This window comes from Crotalus tigris, unplaced genomic scaffold (genome assembly GCF_016545835.1).
Source record: "Crotalus tigris isolate CLP2741 ecotype Arizona unplaced genomic scaffold, ASM1654583v1 scf7180000017639.5415321, whole genome shotgun sequence".
In the NCBI taxonomy this organism is placed as follows: domain Eukaryota; kingdom Metazoa; phylum Chordata; class Lepidosauria; order Squamata; family Viperidae; genus Crotalus; species Crotalus tigris.
The window spans coordinates 4,033,581-4,051,861 of NW_024096532.1; the positions used below are offsets into that span (position 1 = coordinate 4,033,581).

Consider the following 18,281-nt stretch of genomic DNA (forward strand, 5'->3'; position numbering starts at 1 on the left):
GTTGATTACCTAATTTGGTAATGAAACATGTACTGGGAAACCACCAGGCTCAGAGAACATTTCCAAAATTCAATCTTGAGCTACAAATATTTTCTTCTGTTGATATTTTCACTATTCCATCACTGAAGAAGAGTAGAAATGAGATTGGTCTTTTAATATTTTACTAATTAATTTATTTTTAAAAAGTGATCAACGGATGAACTGAAGGGGTAAAAAAGGGATTTGTCAATCAAGGTTTCTTCAGAAGATGAAAACACATATAGACGTTCACCAGGAATACAGATTGAAAGAAATACAGGAAGTCAGGAATCGGAGGAGCCATGGAGTTGAGGTCTTTGAGTACAATGAAATGAAGCGCAAATCTGCTCTATTTTGGAACAGGTTGAAAAACATTCCTGATGCATAGCAGAAAAAGATGGGTGAAAGTTGCATTCTCAGGGTAGATAGAGGACACGCTGTGCATTCCTGTCCTTGAAAAAGAGTGGGCCATACTCCTGCTGTGCAGATAAGCACTCAGTCTGTGTTGTAGTTCAGAATAAACCATTTTTATCAGGAGATCTTGATGGTATTTTAAAATAATTTTATTAAAGTTTGGAAATGCAAACAAAACCCAATGCAAACTAATTAGTATGAAAAGAATGCAGAGAAAAACAATGAATATACATATACACATATATATATATATATATATATATATATATATATATATATATATATATTATACACACACACACACATGTATATATACATACATACATACATACATATGTGTAGGTCTTTGGTTATTCGGGTTTTCTCCTGCATCAAATTGGAAGTGTCTTGGCGATGTTTTAACGAAGTCTCATTCGTCATTTTCAGGCTGGTGTTTTCGGCTTCGTGCTTCTAGGAGCAATGTGTGATCGTAGTTGTTTCTTCCTTTTACCTGCTAGTGGGAGTATGAACTGATTGGATGAGAGCTTGGCTGTGTTCTAATTGGTTGGAGGTGTATTCTGATTGTTTAGGAGCTTGACTGTGCTCTGATTGGATGGGTTGGCTGTGCTCTGATTGGATGGGGGGGTTGGCTGTGCTCTGATTGGTTGGGGAAGTGTTCTGTTTGGGTGGGGGCTTTGTGCTCAGATTAGTCTGAGTTGCACGAGGATGTGAGATGGTGAGCTGCATTGCTATTGTTTGGCTTCGTGGTCATGCCTCATCTTCATGGTGGGTGTCAGTTTGCTTCATGTATGGATTGGAGGGGTTTAAAGTGGCTAATGATGCAGCTGTGGTCTGGCTTCTGGTTTGTGGTCGTGCCTCATCATCGGTGTGGGTTTGGGTTTGCTTTTTGCATGGACATGTGGTGGTGACACCCTGTGTGGCTTTTGTGAGTGTGGGTCTGGTGTCATTCTTTGTGTTAGAGACTCATTTGTCAATAAGGGCAGGTTTCCAAATGGCTGGTAGGCGGGAGATATCATCTCGTTTGTTCATGCTGTGTGGGCGTTTTTCTATCTTGATGGCTTCTCTGATTATTCTGTTATTAAAATGTTCAGTTTTGGCAATAGTTCTGGTCTTTTTAAAGTCAATTTCATGTCCTGTGATTTTAAGGTGTTGGACCAGGGAAGAAGTTGGTTCCTCTTTTTTGACTGAGTTCTTATGTTCTTCAATGCGTGCACTTATTCTTCTGTTGGTTTGTCTGATGTATGTGGTGGGACAAGCAGTGCATGGGATTTTGTATACTCCTTGATTTTCTAATTCAATTTTGTCTTTGGGGTTTCTTAGGATGGTGGATATTTTTCTGTTTGTGCAGAATGCTGTCTTAATGTTGTGTTTGTGGAGGATCTTACTGATTCTGTCTGTGGTGCCAGAACTATTGCCAAAACTGAACACTTTAATAACAGAATAATAACGAGATAATACCTCCCACCTACCAGCCATTTGGAAACCCGCCCTTATTGACAAATAAGTCCCTAACACAAAGAATGACACCAGACCCACACTCACAAAAGCCACACAGGATGTCACCACCACACGTCCACGTAAAAAGCAAACCCAAACCCACACCGATGATGGGGCATGACCACAAACTAGAAGCCAGACCACAGCTGCATCATTAGTCACTTTAAACCCGTCCAATCCATACATGAAGCAAACTGACACCCACCATGAAGATGAGGCACGACCACGAACGCGAAGCCAAACAATAGCAATGCAGCTCACCATCTCACATCCCCGTGCAACTCAGACTAACCTGAGCACAACAAAGCCCCCACCCAAACAGAACACTCCCCCAACCAATCAGAGCACAGCCAACCCCCCCCATCCAATCAGAACACACCTCCATCCAGTCAGAACACAGCCAAGCTCTCATCCAATCAGTTCATACCCCCACTGGCAGTTAAAAAGAAGAAACAGCTACGATCACACATCGCTCCCAGAAGCACGAAGCCGAAAACACCAGCCTGAAGATGACGAATGAGACTTCGTCGAAACGTCGCCAAGACACTTCCAATTTGACACAGGAGAAAACCCGAATAACCAAAGACCTACATACAAACACCCGCGAAAACCTCAGAAAAGATAGATAGGTAGATAGATAGATAGATAGATAGATAGATAGATAGATAGATAGATAGATATAGAAAGGACTTTCCCCTTCATCAAGACATACATGATTTCAGTAACATTACCTAGGAGGTCTTGATTTAGAAGCACACTAACTATAGAGTATTATCTCAAGGTGATATTTAACACATATCCTAAAGTAGTAATAGTAATCACTATTTCAGCTACCAAAAATTGAAGGAAAATATAATTATCTGCATTGGTCATGCTAGTTAATAATCTGTGGTGAAATTAGGAAGAGGTACTGCATCTCACCTTGTGCTCCTTGATCTCTCTATGGCTTTCATGGTATTGTGTTGGACTACTTTGAGGGTTGAGGTTGGGAAACCCTATTTTACAGTGGTTCTCCTTTCTCTGTTGCCAATTCTAATTAGTGATGATGGGTGGAGAGAGACAGAGCCCATAGCCCGTCATTTGGGCAGTACTGCAGAATACAATGTTTTCTCCCTTTCTGTTTAACATCTACAAAAGAATTTTCCAGACGAGATCATCCATTGTTTTGAGATCCGGTATCATCAGTAAACAAATTATATCCAGTTCTAAGTCTTAATCCTGTACCATTCTAGGCAATGCTGTTGAAGTCATAGCTTTATATGTGGAAGCTAAATGGGTCTGGATGGGAGGAACAGGTTCAGGCTCAATATTGGAAAGGCTATGTGGTTGTTTCTTCCCCCCCCCTCGCATGCACACACAAACGTATCAGTTCTAGGAATGCAATTCCATTTTTAAGTCTCAATGGGATGGTACTTTTCCATATGATTGTGTCCCATAGGGCACAGTCTTGGGGTCCTTTGGACTCTCAGTTCCTATTCAAAAATCAGGTGGCACTTGCGGCCAAGAGGGCTTTGCACAGATACATTTGCACCTTTTTCTGAGTTGGGAGGCTCTTCAAACAGTCAGTCATGCCCTGGCCATTTCACAATTGCATTATTGCAATGGAGCTGTAGTTGAAGACCATCCAGAAGCTACAACTGGTCTAGAATGCAACAGCACAAGTAATGATAGGAGCAGCACATGAACCTATGACCCTACCTGTACTGCTTCACAATCTGCTCTGGTTACCAGTTGGTTTCTAGGTGCAGTTAAAGTTGCTGATTTTCAATGTTGAAGTACTGTATGGTATAGGGCCTGACTATCTAAAGGATCGTACATGGTCTGTTTGATGTGATCAAGGAGGATACTATAGGATACCAGATTTTATCCTTCAAACGGTGTCATCTAGTCTGATTGATTGATTGATCTTAAGTGGTGTGTCTACTTGGCTGCAATGCCTGTCATCTGGAATACAATGTACCCCCAATCCTCATGCAGTTACCATGAGGATGTTTGGAAGCGGTAAAAGGAAACCAGGCTATTAAAGAACGTGGTGGCTGGCCACCATTGAAGCTGACGCCTGCCAGAGCATAGAAGAACTCAAGATGTGGAGAGACCTGGCCCATAGAATTGCCCAAGAGCTGGATACAACCATCATCACCATCATGATATTTAAAAAAAAACACATTATTTCATCTTTGAGGGATTTTTCAAAAGGATAACTTTTATTTTGAATTTTTGAAGGAAACATTTCCCCCTTTTGTAGGACTAACCTCACTTTAAACTTTTGATGTGACAATAGAAATATTTGAGAAGCTAGAACATTTTCCATTGGCCCAGGTATTACATTTTCCTAATGCCCTATATCTTCTTCCAGAAAAAAAGGAAATGACGCTTTCGTGGAATGATCTTGTGGTTTGGGGTCACAGGAAGGGTCTTAATTGGATGAGGGGCTGCTAAAAGCCCATTTCGAATGGCCAGCAATCTGTGCCTCTTATCACTGATTGGCTGTTCCTTTACCAGTTTGGCTTCAGGCATCTGCTGGCTCTTAAGATGCTGGGGCAAGCGAAAAATAAAAAAAGTTAGCTTTGGCCGAAGCTGAGGGAAACCTATCTTGAAGATCTTAAGTCCAGCAGTTGTTCTCTCTGGCTCAGCAGTGTTTTCTTCTTCATTAGACATTGACTTATTGTCCTAGAAAGATGGAGATAAAAAAGCAATAAAAATGAGGGACCAGGAGTATTAGTGTTGTCTTCTGAAATCCCTACATTTCTAATCATCCCCACCCTATATTCCAGCAAAACAAATGTTCATCTATAAGGATACAAAATAGTTATATTGCCTAGAAGTGCCAGAACATATAGTCCAACTCCTCTGGAAGATCCTAGAGAAGGGTAGCCCTAAGGATCTGTGTGAATTTGTTAAATCTATATGATCAGAGAATGTATATCAAGAGGGGGGATGTTTTGGAATCCAAATTCTTTGGTCCTCTTAACTCTAGGATAGGGAAATATGAATCTAATAAAAAATTAGGAGCTAAAAGGAAGGGACTCTTGAGTTCTGATTATGAAAATGGGTTGAACAGATGGTTATAGGTTTAACAAATGCTGTTACATTTAATCGTTGAATAAATCATCTTCATTAATGCTGTGCTTTAGTATCAAATTCTAGGAAAGGGTCAGAGAACAAAGAAATTATTGCCTTTGGTGCTTGCTTAAAAGTTTTTAAGAGGTATTGCATTGCCTGCTATCAGACATGAGAATAAAAACCCAAAACATATCCATGTATGTTAATTTGTGGATTTTCTCACTGGGAAATCATATAGTAGCTTACTGTCGGGTTCCTAGTGAAGGAAGACTAACAATGTCCTAGAACAACTCAGGAATAATCAGTCAAGTTTCCTATACCATATTCTATCTCATATCTAACCAGTTCGGAATCTGGTTCAATTTTAATGAAATTTTTGTACTTCATTAAAAGAGGTAGTTGGTGTATTAAAAATGACAGTACTTTACTAATTTCTTTAACTCTCATAATAGACAAGGTGGACAAGTGATAAAACAAACATATAAACTGTGGCCCCGACATTCTTGCATGCAATAAAGCACATGTATTAAATGGTGAAACTTGATTCATGACATCACAATGCCCCCTTCATTGTTCTGACAGGGTTTTTTTTCCCACTGACTTCCTCAGTCCTTCAGAGCAGAGCTCACGTGTAATATTTGTTAAAGCATGTACCATGTTTTCCTGAAAATAAGACCCGGTCTTATAGTTTTTTGCCTCCAAAAGAGGCAGTGGGTCTTATTTTCGGGGGATGTTTTTTCCCCAACACCTGCTTTCTCTTGCAGCGGCACCAACAAGCCCATCCAGCAGGAGGCTGTGTGGCCTGCCATGCTGTGCCGCCACCACAAGGCGAGACAGGTGGGGGAGGGAGTGTAGCTGCCCCTAGTGCTCCATAGGCACCCGAACATTTTTCCCCTGAATGGAGCTCTGAAGCAGACTGGATGCTCCATCTGCTTACGAATGGGGCGCTTGGAGACGGAGCAATTAGCTTCGTTCCCAAGCACTCAATAGGCTTCTGTCCCAAGTGCCCCATAGGCGCCCAAACACCTTTCCCCCAAACGGAGATTGGTCCATCTCCAAGTGCCCCATTCACAAGCAGATGGAGCTTCCAGTTTCCGTCAGATCTCCATTTGGGGGGGAAGTGTTTGGGCGCCTATGGGGCACTTGGTTGTGAACAAATTGCTTTGTTCCCAGTGCCCCATAGGCACCCAAACATTTCCCCCCCATCTCCGTGTGCAGAGTTACCTGCTCTGTGCCAAGGGGCTGGCAGGCTGTGGCTGCTGCTGGACACCATTGGCTCCCGCATACTTACCGCCGCTTGTGCTGACCATGCAAACCCCCAGGCTTATTTTTAGTAGGGCTTATATTAGGCCCACCCCAAAAAATCAGGATTGGGCGTATTTTCAGGATAGGTCTTATTTTCAGGAAACACAGCAGGCAGGCATTGTGAGCAACACTGTTCTCTGTAAGGCTGCAACTGAATATGGTCATTTAGAAAAGATAACAAGTCTGCTCATATGACTGGCACACCTGGCACCACCCATTTTAGAATCTAGCATAAAGTATCTGATCTTTACGTGGTTATGCCTATACTTTTGGGGCAAGAAGGCTGAGGATGAAAAATTAACCAAAATTACATAACTCACATAGGCAGGGAAAGTGGTTGGATGAAGGTTTGAGATATTTTTTTTAATGAAATAATGCCAATTTTCAGATTTGCACCACAGTTTTTATAGGGTTTTCAGCTTAGAATGACAGGAACCGTATCTATTTTCAGCAGTTATAGTTGGAAGGGACTCCAAAGATTGCAGAGAAAGGACTCAAGGACTACATATTACTTACCTCTAACATAACACTACCTGTCTCTGCTACACATTCTTTTCCTCTCTCACACACACAAACATGTACAGTACATATATAAGCAGCCTAAATCTGGCAGGTAAAGGTAAGCAAATATGCTTGTATTTTGCATACTGACCTCTTCCTTTGGATAAATCTCTTTTTGTTCAACAGAGGTCAAAGATTTCTCTGAAAACATCATATCACCTGTATGGTTATCAGTCATCTACAAGAACAATATAGGATTGAATAGGATTGGCAAAGAGGAAGGATACAGGTTCAAAAACCCTAATAGCTAAGGTACTGCATGGCTATGGGCTCTTTTGATCAGAATTTCCATGCAGTCCCCTCCGATTCACAGGAAAGTACCCATTCCATCAATATGATTTCCTTAGAATTTGATGGTGTCAAACTAGACCAGGGGTGTCAAACTCAATTTCACTGAGGGCCGCATCAGCATTGCGGTTGCCCTTGGAGATTGGGTGGGTGTGGCCAGAGTGGGTGCAGCCTACTGGGTGGGTGTGGATGGAGTGGGTGTGGCCTACTGGGTGGGTGTGGCCAGTTTTACATCATCTGCATCAAGGATGCCTGTGGGGCCCTGGGCAGGAGTGGGACAGATCTGAGGGTCTCTGGCAGAAGGGGGTGGGACCAGGGCAAGTGCCAAGGCATGGTCCACCGGGGCAAGTGCCAAGATGGCCACCACAAAATTGTACATTGGCTCCTGGTTGGCCTGGGCCAGGGCCAAGGCAGCAGGGGCCGTTCCCTCACTGTTTCCAGGATGGCTTCGCAGGCCACATGAAACCACTCTGTGGGCCGCATCCAGCCCCCGGGCCTTGTGTTTGACATGTCTGAACTAGACAGATAGGAGACCATTAAGGAAATATACATTCAAACATGCTCCGGGTTATATAGAGAGCCACAGCAAAGAAGCAGTACAACTTTTTGGAGCATTTAAATTAGGTCCCTGCCATGACTGGCCTCAAGCTTGGGCAAGGTTTGTGGCAGTTTGTCTCCCTGGAACTCCCTGTTAGAGCACTGCTGGATACAGGACTACTTGGAAATCATGGGCAGTAGAGAGGTTTCAGAGCCATGTTTATGATTTCCCATAATGCTCTTGATGCAAATTTCCCTGGGACATTGCTGAAATCAAAATGGTGAATTGCAGCACTAATTGCAATCTCAAAGAATGATGGCAATCTCAAATGTGTAAGGGAGTTCAGGCAGCTGGCAGGACATTGAGACTATAGCTACTATCAAAGAATGCTGGCATTGCACTTTCTTTATACCTGTAACAGAATAAGGTTAAAAAATGCCAAAGGGATAAAATTGATTGTGTCATTTCAATCAGCACAGTTTGGGATTTGCTTTATTGAATTTTGCTGAATATTCCTAACGCAGTGAGCCAAATCAGAATTATCCTCCTTATTGCTTTTTTTCATATCTGCAGACAGGTTTTTTTAAATTGGGAGCACAAATGTATCCCACTTCTATCACTCTGGTGGTACAGTTCGCCAACCACTTTAATCTGCTTCCTACATAAACCAGTTCTTAATAGAGTAATAGAGAAGCTAAGGAGGAAAGAGAATAAATAGATGGATTCATAGCTGTGTTAGAACCAAAGTTTCATTTAGCTATATAAATATTTGTATCTCCTATCTGATCATATATATACCCTATGGAGATAATGATTATAAATACTAATAAAACTTCAAAAAAATCAACAGCTTTTAAATCAGACAGCAGGTTATAAATACTTCAAATACATACAAACTTTTAACAGCTGACTTCATCAAAATCCAGCAGAATTAAACTTTAAGACATTGAAAAACAAATCTCTCAGAATTTTTTAAGGCTCCATATAGCATACATCCATCAATGTGTCAAAGCGAATATAGCTATCCAAGATTCTTAAATGTTTAAATAAGGTATATGTTTCTTTCCTATTTTCTATAGCTTACTCACTTTACTGATTTCATAGTGTCTGAAAAAAGTGGAATTTCCCACTCTCTGCTGCTTATTCTCCTCATGGTGGTAGTTGGGGGGAAGCTTACTGATGTCAACTGGAGTATCAAATTGGTCTTTCCCCAGCACTTCCTACAAATGGCAAAGAATGATCCTCATGTACAGTATAGAGAAATAAACAAGTTTTACTTAAAGCCAATGAAAGTTAAAAAGTGCACAAAGAAATCCTATGCCTCAAAAATATTTTCAAGAATGGACTTGCCAAAATTTTGCTCAAATGTGTAAACTTCAGTACATAGACAAAACATTTGCATATAATTATTACATCAGCTTGAATGTAAAATAGATTCTCTTCAGAGCTGCCAAGAATGTTGTCCATTTATTGTGAGGAGTCTGCCTTTTTTAAATAGTACAATAGTACTTTAGTTTAAAACATCAAAGCCTCTTAGAAAGTATCTGATAAAATTGCACAATAGTAGAACTTCCCTTCCACTTATTCACAGAAGGAATTGGACCATTCTTCTTTTGCTCCTTACCCGACTTTGCTCAAACAGATTGCTAAACTTCTGGAACAGTCTATCCATGCTGGAGGGGAGGAAGGTAGCAGAAGCTGTACCCCCCTGCTTCAGAGATATCAGTCCCCATACCCCACAAAAAACTATCAGCAGCAGCATCTTTGCCTAGTCCGCCGTTCTGCAGCTGCCTGAGCTAGACCTGCATAAAAGGCAAGAAACGAGAGGAAAGATCAGAGAAGAAAAGTTCCCCAGCCCCCTGCTTGTTTATACATCCCCCCAAAATATTCCTCCATTATCTTTTTTTCCACAATAATTCATGTATCCGATTGGTGAAACTGAGCTTAAATAGAATTCTCTGTCTCCTCCCAAAATCCTACTCACAAACTGTTCTGCCATCCAGTCGCTCCTCAATAACTTGAGTTATTCTCGCATCTGGATTCAGTGATCAACCTGCTAGCTCTCCACCTTCTCTAACAAATTCTAATCAGTTCCTTTCAGCCAACAGCTGATTTAACAAAAATTCTAGAACTTGCCAACATCACTGAACATTGGTCAGGTTATTGTTTCTCTATAGAACAGGCACCTTTATGACCTGTGGACTTCAAGTTCCAGAATTCCTTAGCCAGCATGGCTGGCTCAAGAATTCTGAAAGTTGAAGGGCATAGGTCACAAAGGGGCCATAGTTGCCCAATTCTGCTGTAGACCTGTATTGGTCTGGATTAGAAGGAGACTGTTATTCTTAAACTCACCCTTCCCTATTCTGGGTCCATTCCAGATGTATTTGATATAATTCCCATAATTACCGAGCAGCTTGTATAGTTGGAGATAAAAGGAGTCATAATCTGATACAGTGTTTCTCAACCTCAGTAACTTTTAAGATTTGTAGATTTCAATTCCCAGCTGGCTGGGAATTCTGGTAGTTGGTCCACACATTGTAAAGTTGCTGAAGTTGAGAAACATTGATGTAACACATTGGGAGAAGACTAAATATTTAAGGCCTATTTCCCTAACAAGTTACAATTTCTAGTGTGCACAGATAAAACAAGAAAATGAGATGCAGGATAAAAGAACTTTCAATTTAAATGTTCTCTTTTCCAGTTAGGAGGGTACAGTATCAGATGATTCCTTGATTCAACACCAAACAATATACAAAAACAACACCATGCTTGAGAGAAATATAATTTATTTGGTTAACCCAATTTTCTCTGATCACATAATACATTGCATCATACACTAACCCCGTGGTGGCGAACCTATGGCACGCGTGTCACAGGTGGCATGCAGAGCCCTCTGTGTGGGCACACATGCCCTTGCCCCAGTCCTAGGCCTTCAGCTGGGTTTTATAAAACCTTTTCGCTTTAGACCTCTGCTGCTGTGTGCAAAAAAAAAAAAAGGTACAATCAATCAATTTCAACTTCTTGTGGGAAAAAAAAAGATCTCGGAAAGTTGGAATTGATTGATTTTTTTAGTCCCACCCAGTCTGCCGTTATCACTGCAGCCACGCCCACCCAACGGGCCACACCCACCCAATGGGCCACTCCCCCACAATGGGCTGTGCCCACCTGGCACCCGATGATACATAATTGGGTTTTGGGTTGCAGTTTGGGCATCAGTCTCTAAAAGGTTCGCCATCACTGGCCTAGAAGGAGTACAGAGAAGAACAACAAGGATGAGGGAGGGAAGGAAGGAAGGAAGGAAGGAAGGAAGGAAGGAAGGAAGGAAGGAAGGAAGGATAAGGAGAGAGGAAGGGAGGGAAGGAGGAGAACTGTGGCTCCTTGGTGCTCTCTGAGCTTGATTGTTTTTTTGCAGACATTTCTTTACCCAATCAGACAACATCATAAAGGGAGGGAGGGAGGGGTGGGAGGAAGGAAGGATAAGGAAAGAGGGAGGCAGGGAAGGAGGAAGAGAGAGGGGGAGGGGGAGAACTGTGGCTCCTTGGTGCTCTCTGAGCTTGGTTGTTTTCTTGCAGACATTTCTTTACCCAATTAGATAATATCATCAAGGGAGGGAGGAGGGAGGGCGGGAGGAAGGAAGGAACGAAGGAAGGAGAAAGGGAAGGAAGGAAGGAGGGAGGGAACGAAGGAAGGAAGGATGGAAGGAAGGAAGGAAAAAAAGAAAACAACATCCCTAAAAGCAATATACATACATATTTGATATCTGGCTGCTGCTTTGTTATCCATCCCATTTGCAGCATCTGTTGATACAAACTTTACAAACCAGACTCAAACGGTTTGTATGTGCCTTATAAGACAAATTTCAACATGACACTACCCTATACTTTTTAATTTGTCAGGAGAAAACTTTGAGAGGGGTGCTAGGTAAGAATTTCTAGCAGTTGGCAGAAAAACAGAAAGGGATGCCTGGCTTAGCCCCATCAACACCAGCTTTTATGGTTTTCTGCCTCAGATATGCCAATCCTGCCTGCCGACTTCAGAAATTAAAACTGGGAAACAGAAACTACCTGTGTTCAAAAAAAAGAAAGAAAAAAAGTAAAAGAGTATTAAGGAAGTTGATAGGTTTTGGATTTTAGAAGTGGGAAAACAGATATTTGGACATCATTATGGAAAGAAGGAAAGGAAGGGAAGGAAAGGAAAGGAAAGGGAAAGAATAAGGGAAGGGAAGAAATAGGGGAAGGAAAAGGAAAGGGAAAAGGAAAAGAAAGGAAAGGAAAAAGGAAAGGAATAAGGGAAAGAAAGGAAAAATAAAGGGGAAAGCAGAAAGAGAAAATAGGAAAAGGGAAAGAAAAAATATAAGGAAAAAACCCTTCCTAAAAATAAACAAAATATTAAAAGGGGGAATCTCTCTCTCTCTCTCTCTCTCTCTCTCTCTCTCTCTCTCTCTCTCTCTCTCGCACACACACACACACACACCACACCACACCACACATACATACACCCAAGTGGCAGGCTCAGAAGGACTCAAATAAGCACCCATAAACAATTCCATCAGTTAACTCTGCAAATTAAAACAAGCCCGTTGTACCATCTCTGCTTTATCCAGAAAGAAAAGGTTCTCTTCCTTGCCATAAATAGTTTTAATGCTCCAAACAGAAAAACAAACCTTAAATTCAAAAATCAGATGCTCTACACATGTCTCACCTGAGTAGAGGGCATCTTAATGGGTGGAAGAGCTACAGAGCAGACAGTCCAACTCTCACTTTCTCAAGGATCATTTTAAGGCTGATTAACATGGACGGAAATAAACGTTGATCCTTGTTTAGGGCCATTCAACAGTGGTGATGTTACCTAGTATGGTAATGAAATGTCTGCAACAAAACCACCAAGCTCAGAAAGCACCAAGGAATACACAGTCCTCCTCCTCCTCTCCTTTTCTTTCAGCACTTCATACACCTCACTTCCTTCTAGCAGTGATGATGTTACCTAGTTGGGTCATGAAATGTCTGCAAGAAAAACAACCAAACTCAGAGAGCATCAAGGACCCCACAGTCGTCCTCCTCCTCCTCCTCCTCCTCCTCCCCCTCCTCCCTGCAAACCCCACTCCCTTTTAACACACCACACCTGGAATACTGCAACCAATTTTGGTCACCATACTATAAAAAAGATGTTGAGACCTTGGAAAAACTTCAGAGAAGAGCAACTAAGATGATCCAAGGCCTGGAGACTAAAACATATGAAGAACGACTGCAGGATTTGGGTTTGGCTAGTCTAAAGAAAAGAAGAAATAGAGGAGAACTTGACAGCAGTGTTCCAGTATCTGAGGGGCTGCCACAAAGAAGAGGAGATCAAATTATTCTCCAAAGCACCAGAGGGAAGGATGAGAAACAATGGTTGGAAATTAATCAAGGAGAAAAGCAACCTGGAATTAACAAGAAACTTCCTGACAGTGAGGACAATCAACCAGTGGAACAGCTTGCTCCAGAAATTGTGGGCACTCCGTTATTGGAGGTTTTAAAGAAGAGACTGGACAGTCACTTATCTGAGATGGTATAAGTCTGTGATGGCGAACCTATGGCACGTGTGCCACAGGTGGTACACAGAGCTCTCTCTGTGGGCATGTGCGCCGTCGCCCCAGTCCTTGGCCTTCAGCTGGGTTTTATAAAACCTTTTCACTTTAGGCCTTCGCTGCTGTGTGCAAAAAAAAAAAAAAGGTTCAATCAATCAATCAATTTCAACTTCTCATGGGAAAAAAAAGATCTCACAAAGTTGGAATTGTTTGATTGAACTTTTTAGTCCCACCCAGTCTGCCGTTACCACCACAGCCACACCCACCCAATGGGCCATGCCCATTCAATTGGCCACACCCACCCAATGGGCCACACCCACCCAGCACCTAATGATACATAAGTGGGTTTTGGGTTGCAGTTTGGGCACTCGGTCTCTAAAAGGTTCGCCATCACTGCACTAACCATTAACTAAACTGGCATGTCAAAGGTAGTTGGACTCCTTGTGCTTTGGTCTGTTGCGCAAAGATCATCAATGAAACAGATATTTTCAGGATTTATTAAAAAAGAAGAAACAGTAAGAAAGCTACCTTGTAGACAAAAATTTTGAAATCCAAGAATTAAATCAGTCATTCCATATAACAATAAACTCGTAACCAGAATGATAGTTCTACATCTAGGACAGTGGTTCTCAACCTTTTTAATACTGCAACCCCAACAGGTCGTAAGTTGAGGACTATCCAACCAGTCGTAAGTCGGGGACTACCCAACCGGTTGTAAGTTGAGGACTTTCCCTGCCCGGGAGCGCTGCGCATGCATGGTGCCACCCCCTGCGCTGGCCGAGGCGTAGCTGGCAAGGGGCAGCAACGGCGCAGGGTGACCACTGGCTGGGCCACCAGCTGGCCCAGCCCAAGAGAAGTAAGGCACCCACCGGGCCCCATGCGTGCCAGCAACCCTCCCTGTGCCTGCTGGCCTCCCACCTCCCACCCCTAGCCCTCTTTTACTTACATTTTTAGTAGTTGCTCAGCAGGGAGGGGTGGAAACTTCCAGACAGCTCGCCTTCGCTGCAGACAACTTGCAGCACCGTTTGCAGAATGGGACTTTTGGCGGGCTCAGCAGGGCAGAGACAGCCTGGACAATTCCTATTGGCTTTTGAAAGCCAATAGAATTAGACTCTATTCAAGAGAGTCTATTCTATTGGCTTTCAAAACCAATAGAATAAAAGGGAGTAGCACAGCTAAGGAAAAGGGGAAAAAATGGTGGACTGCGTTGTTTGGCGACCCCTGTGAAATGGTCGTTCGATGCCAAATGGGGTCGTGACCCACAGGATGAGAATCGCAGATCTAGGGTGTGAGAAGTTCACTGAGGATGGGGCTTCAGCACAAGTTTGAAAGCTTAGAAGACTAAATCTCTAGTCCCCGGTGACCAAACGCAGATTGGATCCTGCAACATTATCCTGGGACATGTATATTTACTTTCATTTATGGTAATTCCACTGTACAAAGAACTTTGATAAAACTCTGTGGAGATTCTCAATCATCCAGGTCATGGTTGTGTTGGAAAAGGCAACTGGATTTTCTTGGGGTTTTGTTTTCTTTGAAAACATTTCACTTCTCATCCAAGAAGCTTCTTCAGTTCTGATAAAATTCCAGTTTTTTTTGTGTTACCTTTAGATGGCAGCCTAGAGTTTCGATGAAACTGGTAGGGCTCTGCTAGAATCTTTCACTACTGAATGTTCGAAATGTCAGGAAATGTGTTTCCCTCCCGCCCCCCAGGGAAAAATTGAGTGAGTGGGGGCATATTCATGACTGGGAAAAAGAAATTACATCATTCTAAACTCCCTTCCTGAGTTCATACACAGTAAATCACAAACCTGAGAGTGGAAATGCTTACACTGTTCTGGAACAAAATATTCTAATCTCCTTATTGGGACAGTTATTTAATATGTGTCCAACTTTCTACAACTCTGAGTTTAGTGCCACTGTACTAAAGCAGAATTTCCTTTCCTTTACTACTGGCCAAACAATATTGAATATTCACTTGCAATATGTATATTGCAACACATTCTATTGTATTTGTTTATTTACGGGATTTATAGTCCACCATTTTGCCAACAGAAGGCCCTCAACAAGAATTGTAAACAACAATGTAATCAAAACATAATTTTAAAAGCATACTAATATACAACCATAAAAGGTTTCCATAAACATATACATTTTTTTGTTAGCATCTATTAAGTACATCTTAAAATTGTGAACAAATAAACATGAAAACTCATTGTTTTATACTTTTATATCCCTCTGTTCTATGGGCTGAAATTCTAAAATCAGTCTTGTTGCAGAACTGCTGTGATTTCACCTCCTTTTTTTCACATCACAGCAACTCTCACAGACTGTGCAACTAACAAATAGGAAGTTTAAATCTATTTCCCCACTCCATAGTTCGATTTTTACATTGTGCATCATGAAAATTTAATTCATCTATTTCCTTAAAAGAAAATAGATTTAAAGCAGCACATTTTGAAACTGACATAAAAGACTAGAGCAGCAATTTATGTTTTAAAAATGGCATACAATTTCTATGCGTTGTATGGATGGATATACATTTTCTGTTTCCTGTTCAATCTGCTATGTCACGTGACGTCGTGAGTTTGACATGTCTGGGCTAGACAGATGGTGTTTGTGAACAATATCAAACTTTTCTACAGTTCTGTAGATCTTTTCCTTTCAATGCAACTTGGACAACCATATTATGAAATAATCTCAAGCCTTTCAATTAGAGGACTGTGCTCTGTGAATACATAAGAGTGGGATCCTGGATCATACTCAACCATGATTTGCTTAAATATGGTTATATAGTAGCTTAAGTTCACAGAACACAGTAAGCCTGAAGTTTATTACTCGCTTACTGACCCATTTTCTTTTGTTGATTTTGTCATTCATTGGATTATTTTAATCTGGGCTATCTGATTTAATATTTTAGTGGTTTTTATGTTTTTTCCACTTTTGTACACTGCCACCGGAATTGTGCAGCCAATAAATTTAAAGAAATAGAATAGAATAGAATAGAATAGAATAGAATAGAATAGAATAGAATAGAATAGAATAACAGAGTACATAGCCATAACCCCTGTACAAAGCACAATAGCTGGTTTCACACAGGGATGGAAGCTAAATGATCCTACATATGAAAAAATATATAATGGTAATTTTTTTCTATTTGTACTTTTAATGTGACGGTAACTGAACAACTACCTCTAAGAAAATCCTAAAAAACAGATTCATAACATGAAAGGCATCCCTCCAACCCTGTATTCTGAACTTTGGCCCCAAGACCCAACGGGCAGACTACCCTAAAGTGATAATCCAACACTTGTATGTGAATACATGTGTCTGAATTCAAATGCTTTATTTGAATGAACAGATTGTACTCTGTCCCCCAAGGTCTTATCATTCATCCTCCATTTTAAAATGTTTTACCCTTTTTCCCTTATCTTTTTCTTGTTTTACACACATCCTAAAGAATCCTGGGAACAGTAAAACATAAGTCTTGTTTGATTAGATCATGTTGTCTGTGAGTGGGGGGTTAAAATTGAAAGATCCAAAGTCACTTGTATCTGAAACTTTAGATAAGTCTTTCCCAGCCTTATCTAAAACTCTGGAAAGCAGCTGCCAGACAGAGTCTGAGTTCACACACCAAGCTATAACAATAAAGAGATTTGTTTGATTTTGGTTTAAAGTGTAAACCCAGCCATTGTGGTCAGCAAGCTATGTTTATGGCTTAGTCCAATGTATGAACTGTGATATTTAAAAAAATCAATATTAAAACAAACCTTGACTTAAAGCATGTGTGAACGTAGACAGTTTTCACCAATTGTCTTGATTCTGTGTCCTGATCTGCGTGGCATGTTTTACTGAATAAATGATTGGTTTGATTTGCACAAACCTTGCTTAGCAACCATTCATTCAGCAGGTGTTTGAAGTTATAATGGCATTGGATGAGGAGACTCATTGCTGGTCCTATAAGCTGTGTTTTATAATTCATGTTTACAACTCACAATGGCTGTGGTGATCAGTTTAGTAGTTAAAGCACCAGTCTAGAAAGAAGACTGGGAGTTAAAGTCCTGCCTTAGACATGAAAGCCAGCTAGGTGACTTCAGTCAGTCACTTTCTCTCAGCCCAATCCACCTTACAAAGTTGTTGTGCAGAAAATATGAAGAGGAAGAAATATTAGGTATGTTCACTCCAGTGCTTTTTCTGTCATAGAACGCACCAGGACAGAGTTCTGGCACCTTTTTTTTGATGGATTTTCCAAGTTTTAAAAGTAACTTTTGAAAATTTGATGTTTGGTCCATGTGGACTTGAATCACCCTGTCAAGCGTAGCACGTTGGTGGCAAAATCATTAAAATGGTGCATGCTGGCTACTTGTGCGTTGAGTCCAATGCATGCATACTTTGTCCGCGCTGGTTGTGATGGCGCTGCTAGGCGTGTGGCACTGCTCGGCTTGTGATTGGTCGTGTGGTTGCACGCTGAGTGCTTACTGTGGGCGGTGACTGTTATGTTTTGTTACACAATTGACATGTGTGGGTGTGTGTACAGTGATTGACTGCATGCAAAAGGTAAAAAAAATATTTATTTCAAAAAGTCATTGGTGAATTGAAAATCTTTTAAAAAAAATTTAGTGTAAAAGTGTGACCCCAAATTTAAAAATGAAAAAAAATACTAATTACTTCTCAACCACCCGTCCTGCTAAGAACTGAATATATAATTTTTAAAATAAAAGATTAACAAGATGTGAGTTCTGGCATTTTTTTTCTTACAAAAAAGCACTGGTTCACTCCCGTGAGTTATTTATACAGCAAAGGCAGGAAATAAATCAAATCAGATCAAATCTAGGCCAATAAAAGGCTTTTATTTCAATATCTGGTTCATTCCATCGCCAACTAGATGCCTCAGGAAGAATCCGTACGCAACGGTCCATTCTTGTTTTCAGCTATTGGCATTCAGTAAAATAATTAGCCATATAGTATTTACCTGTAATACTGCTTGAATTTTAGCTGATACTCATCCATGAATATTAGCTTGTTAGATTT

At 41.1% G+C, this 18,281-nt stretch overlaps 1 protein-coding gene across 1 annotated transcript; it reads right to left on the reverse strand.

Annotated features, from left to right (window-relative positions):
* Positions 1–4,105: 4,105 nt before the first annotated feature.
* DKKL1 (dickkopf like acrosomal protein 1) lies at positions 4,106–9,795 on the reverse strand. Its single transcript, XM_039334898.1, has 5 exons — positions 9,669–9,795; positions 9,309–9,486; positions 8,773–8,904; positions 6,950–7,036; positions 4,106–4,599 (listed from the first exon to the last, which is right to left on the reverse strand). The coding sequence occupies exons 2-5, from the start codon at positions 9,444–9,446 to the stop codon at positions 4,270–4,272; spliced, it is 687 nt and encodes a 228-aa protein (XP_039190832.1). The 5' UTR covers positions 9,447–9,486; positions 9,669–9,795; the 3' UTR covers positions 4,106–4,269.
* Between the last annotated feature and the right edge of the window lie 8,486 nt (positions 9,796–18,281).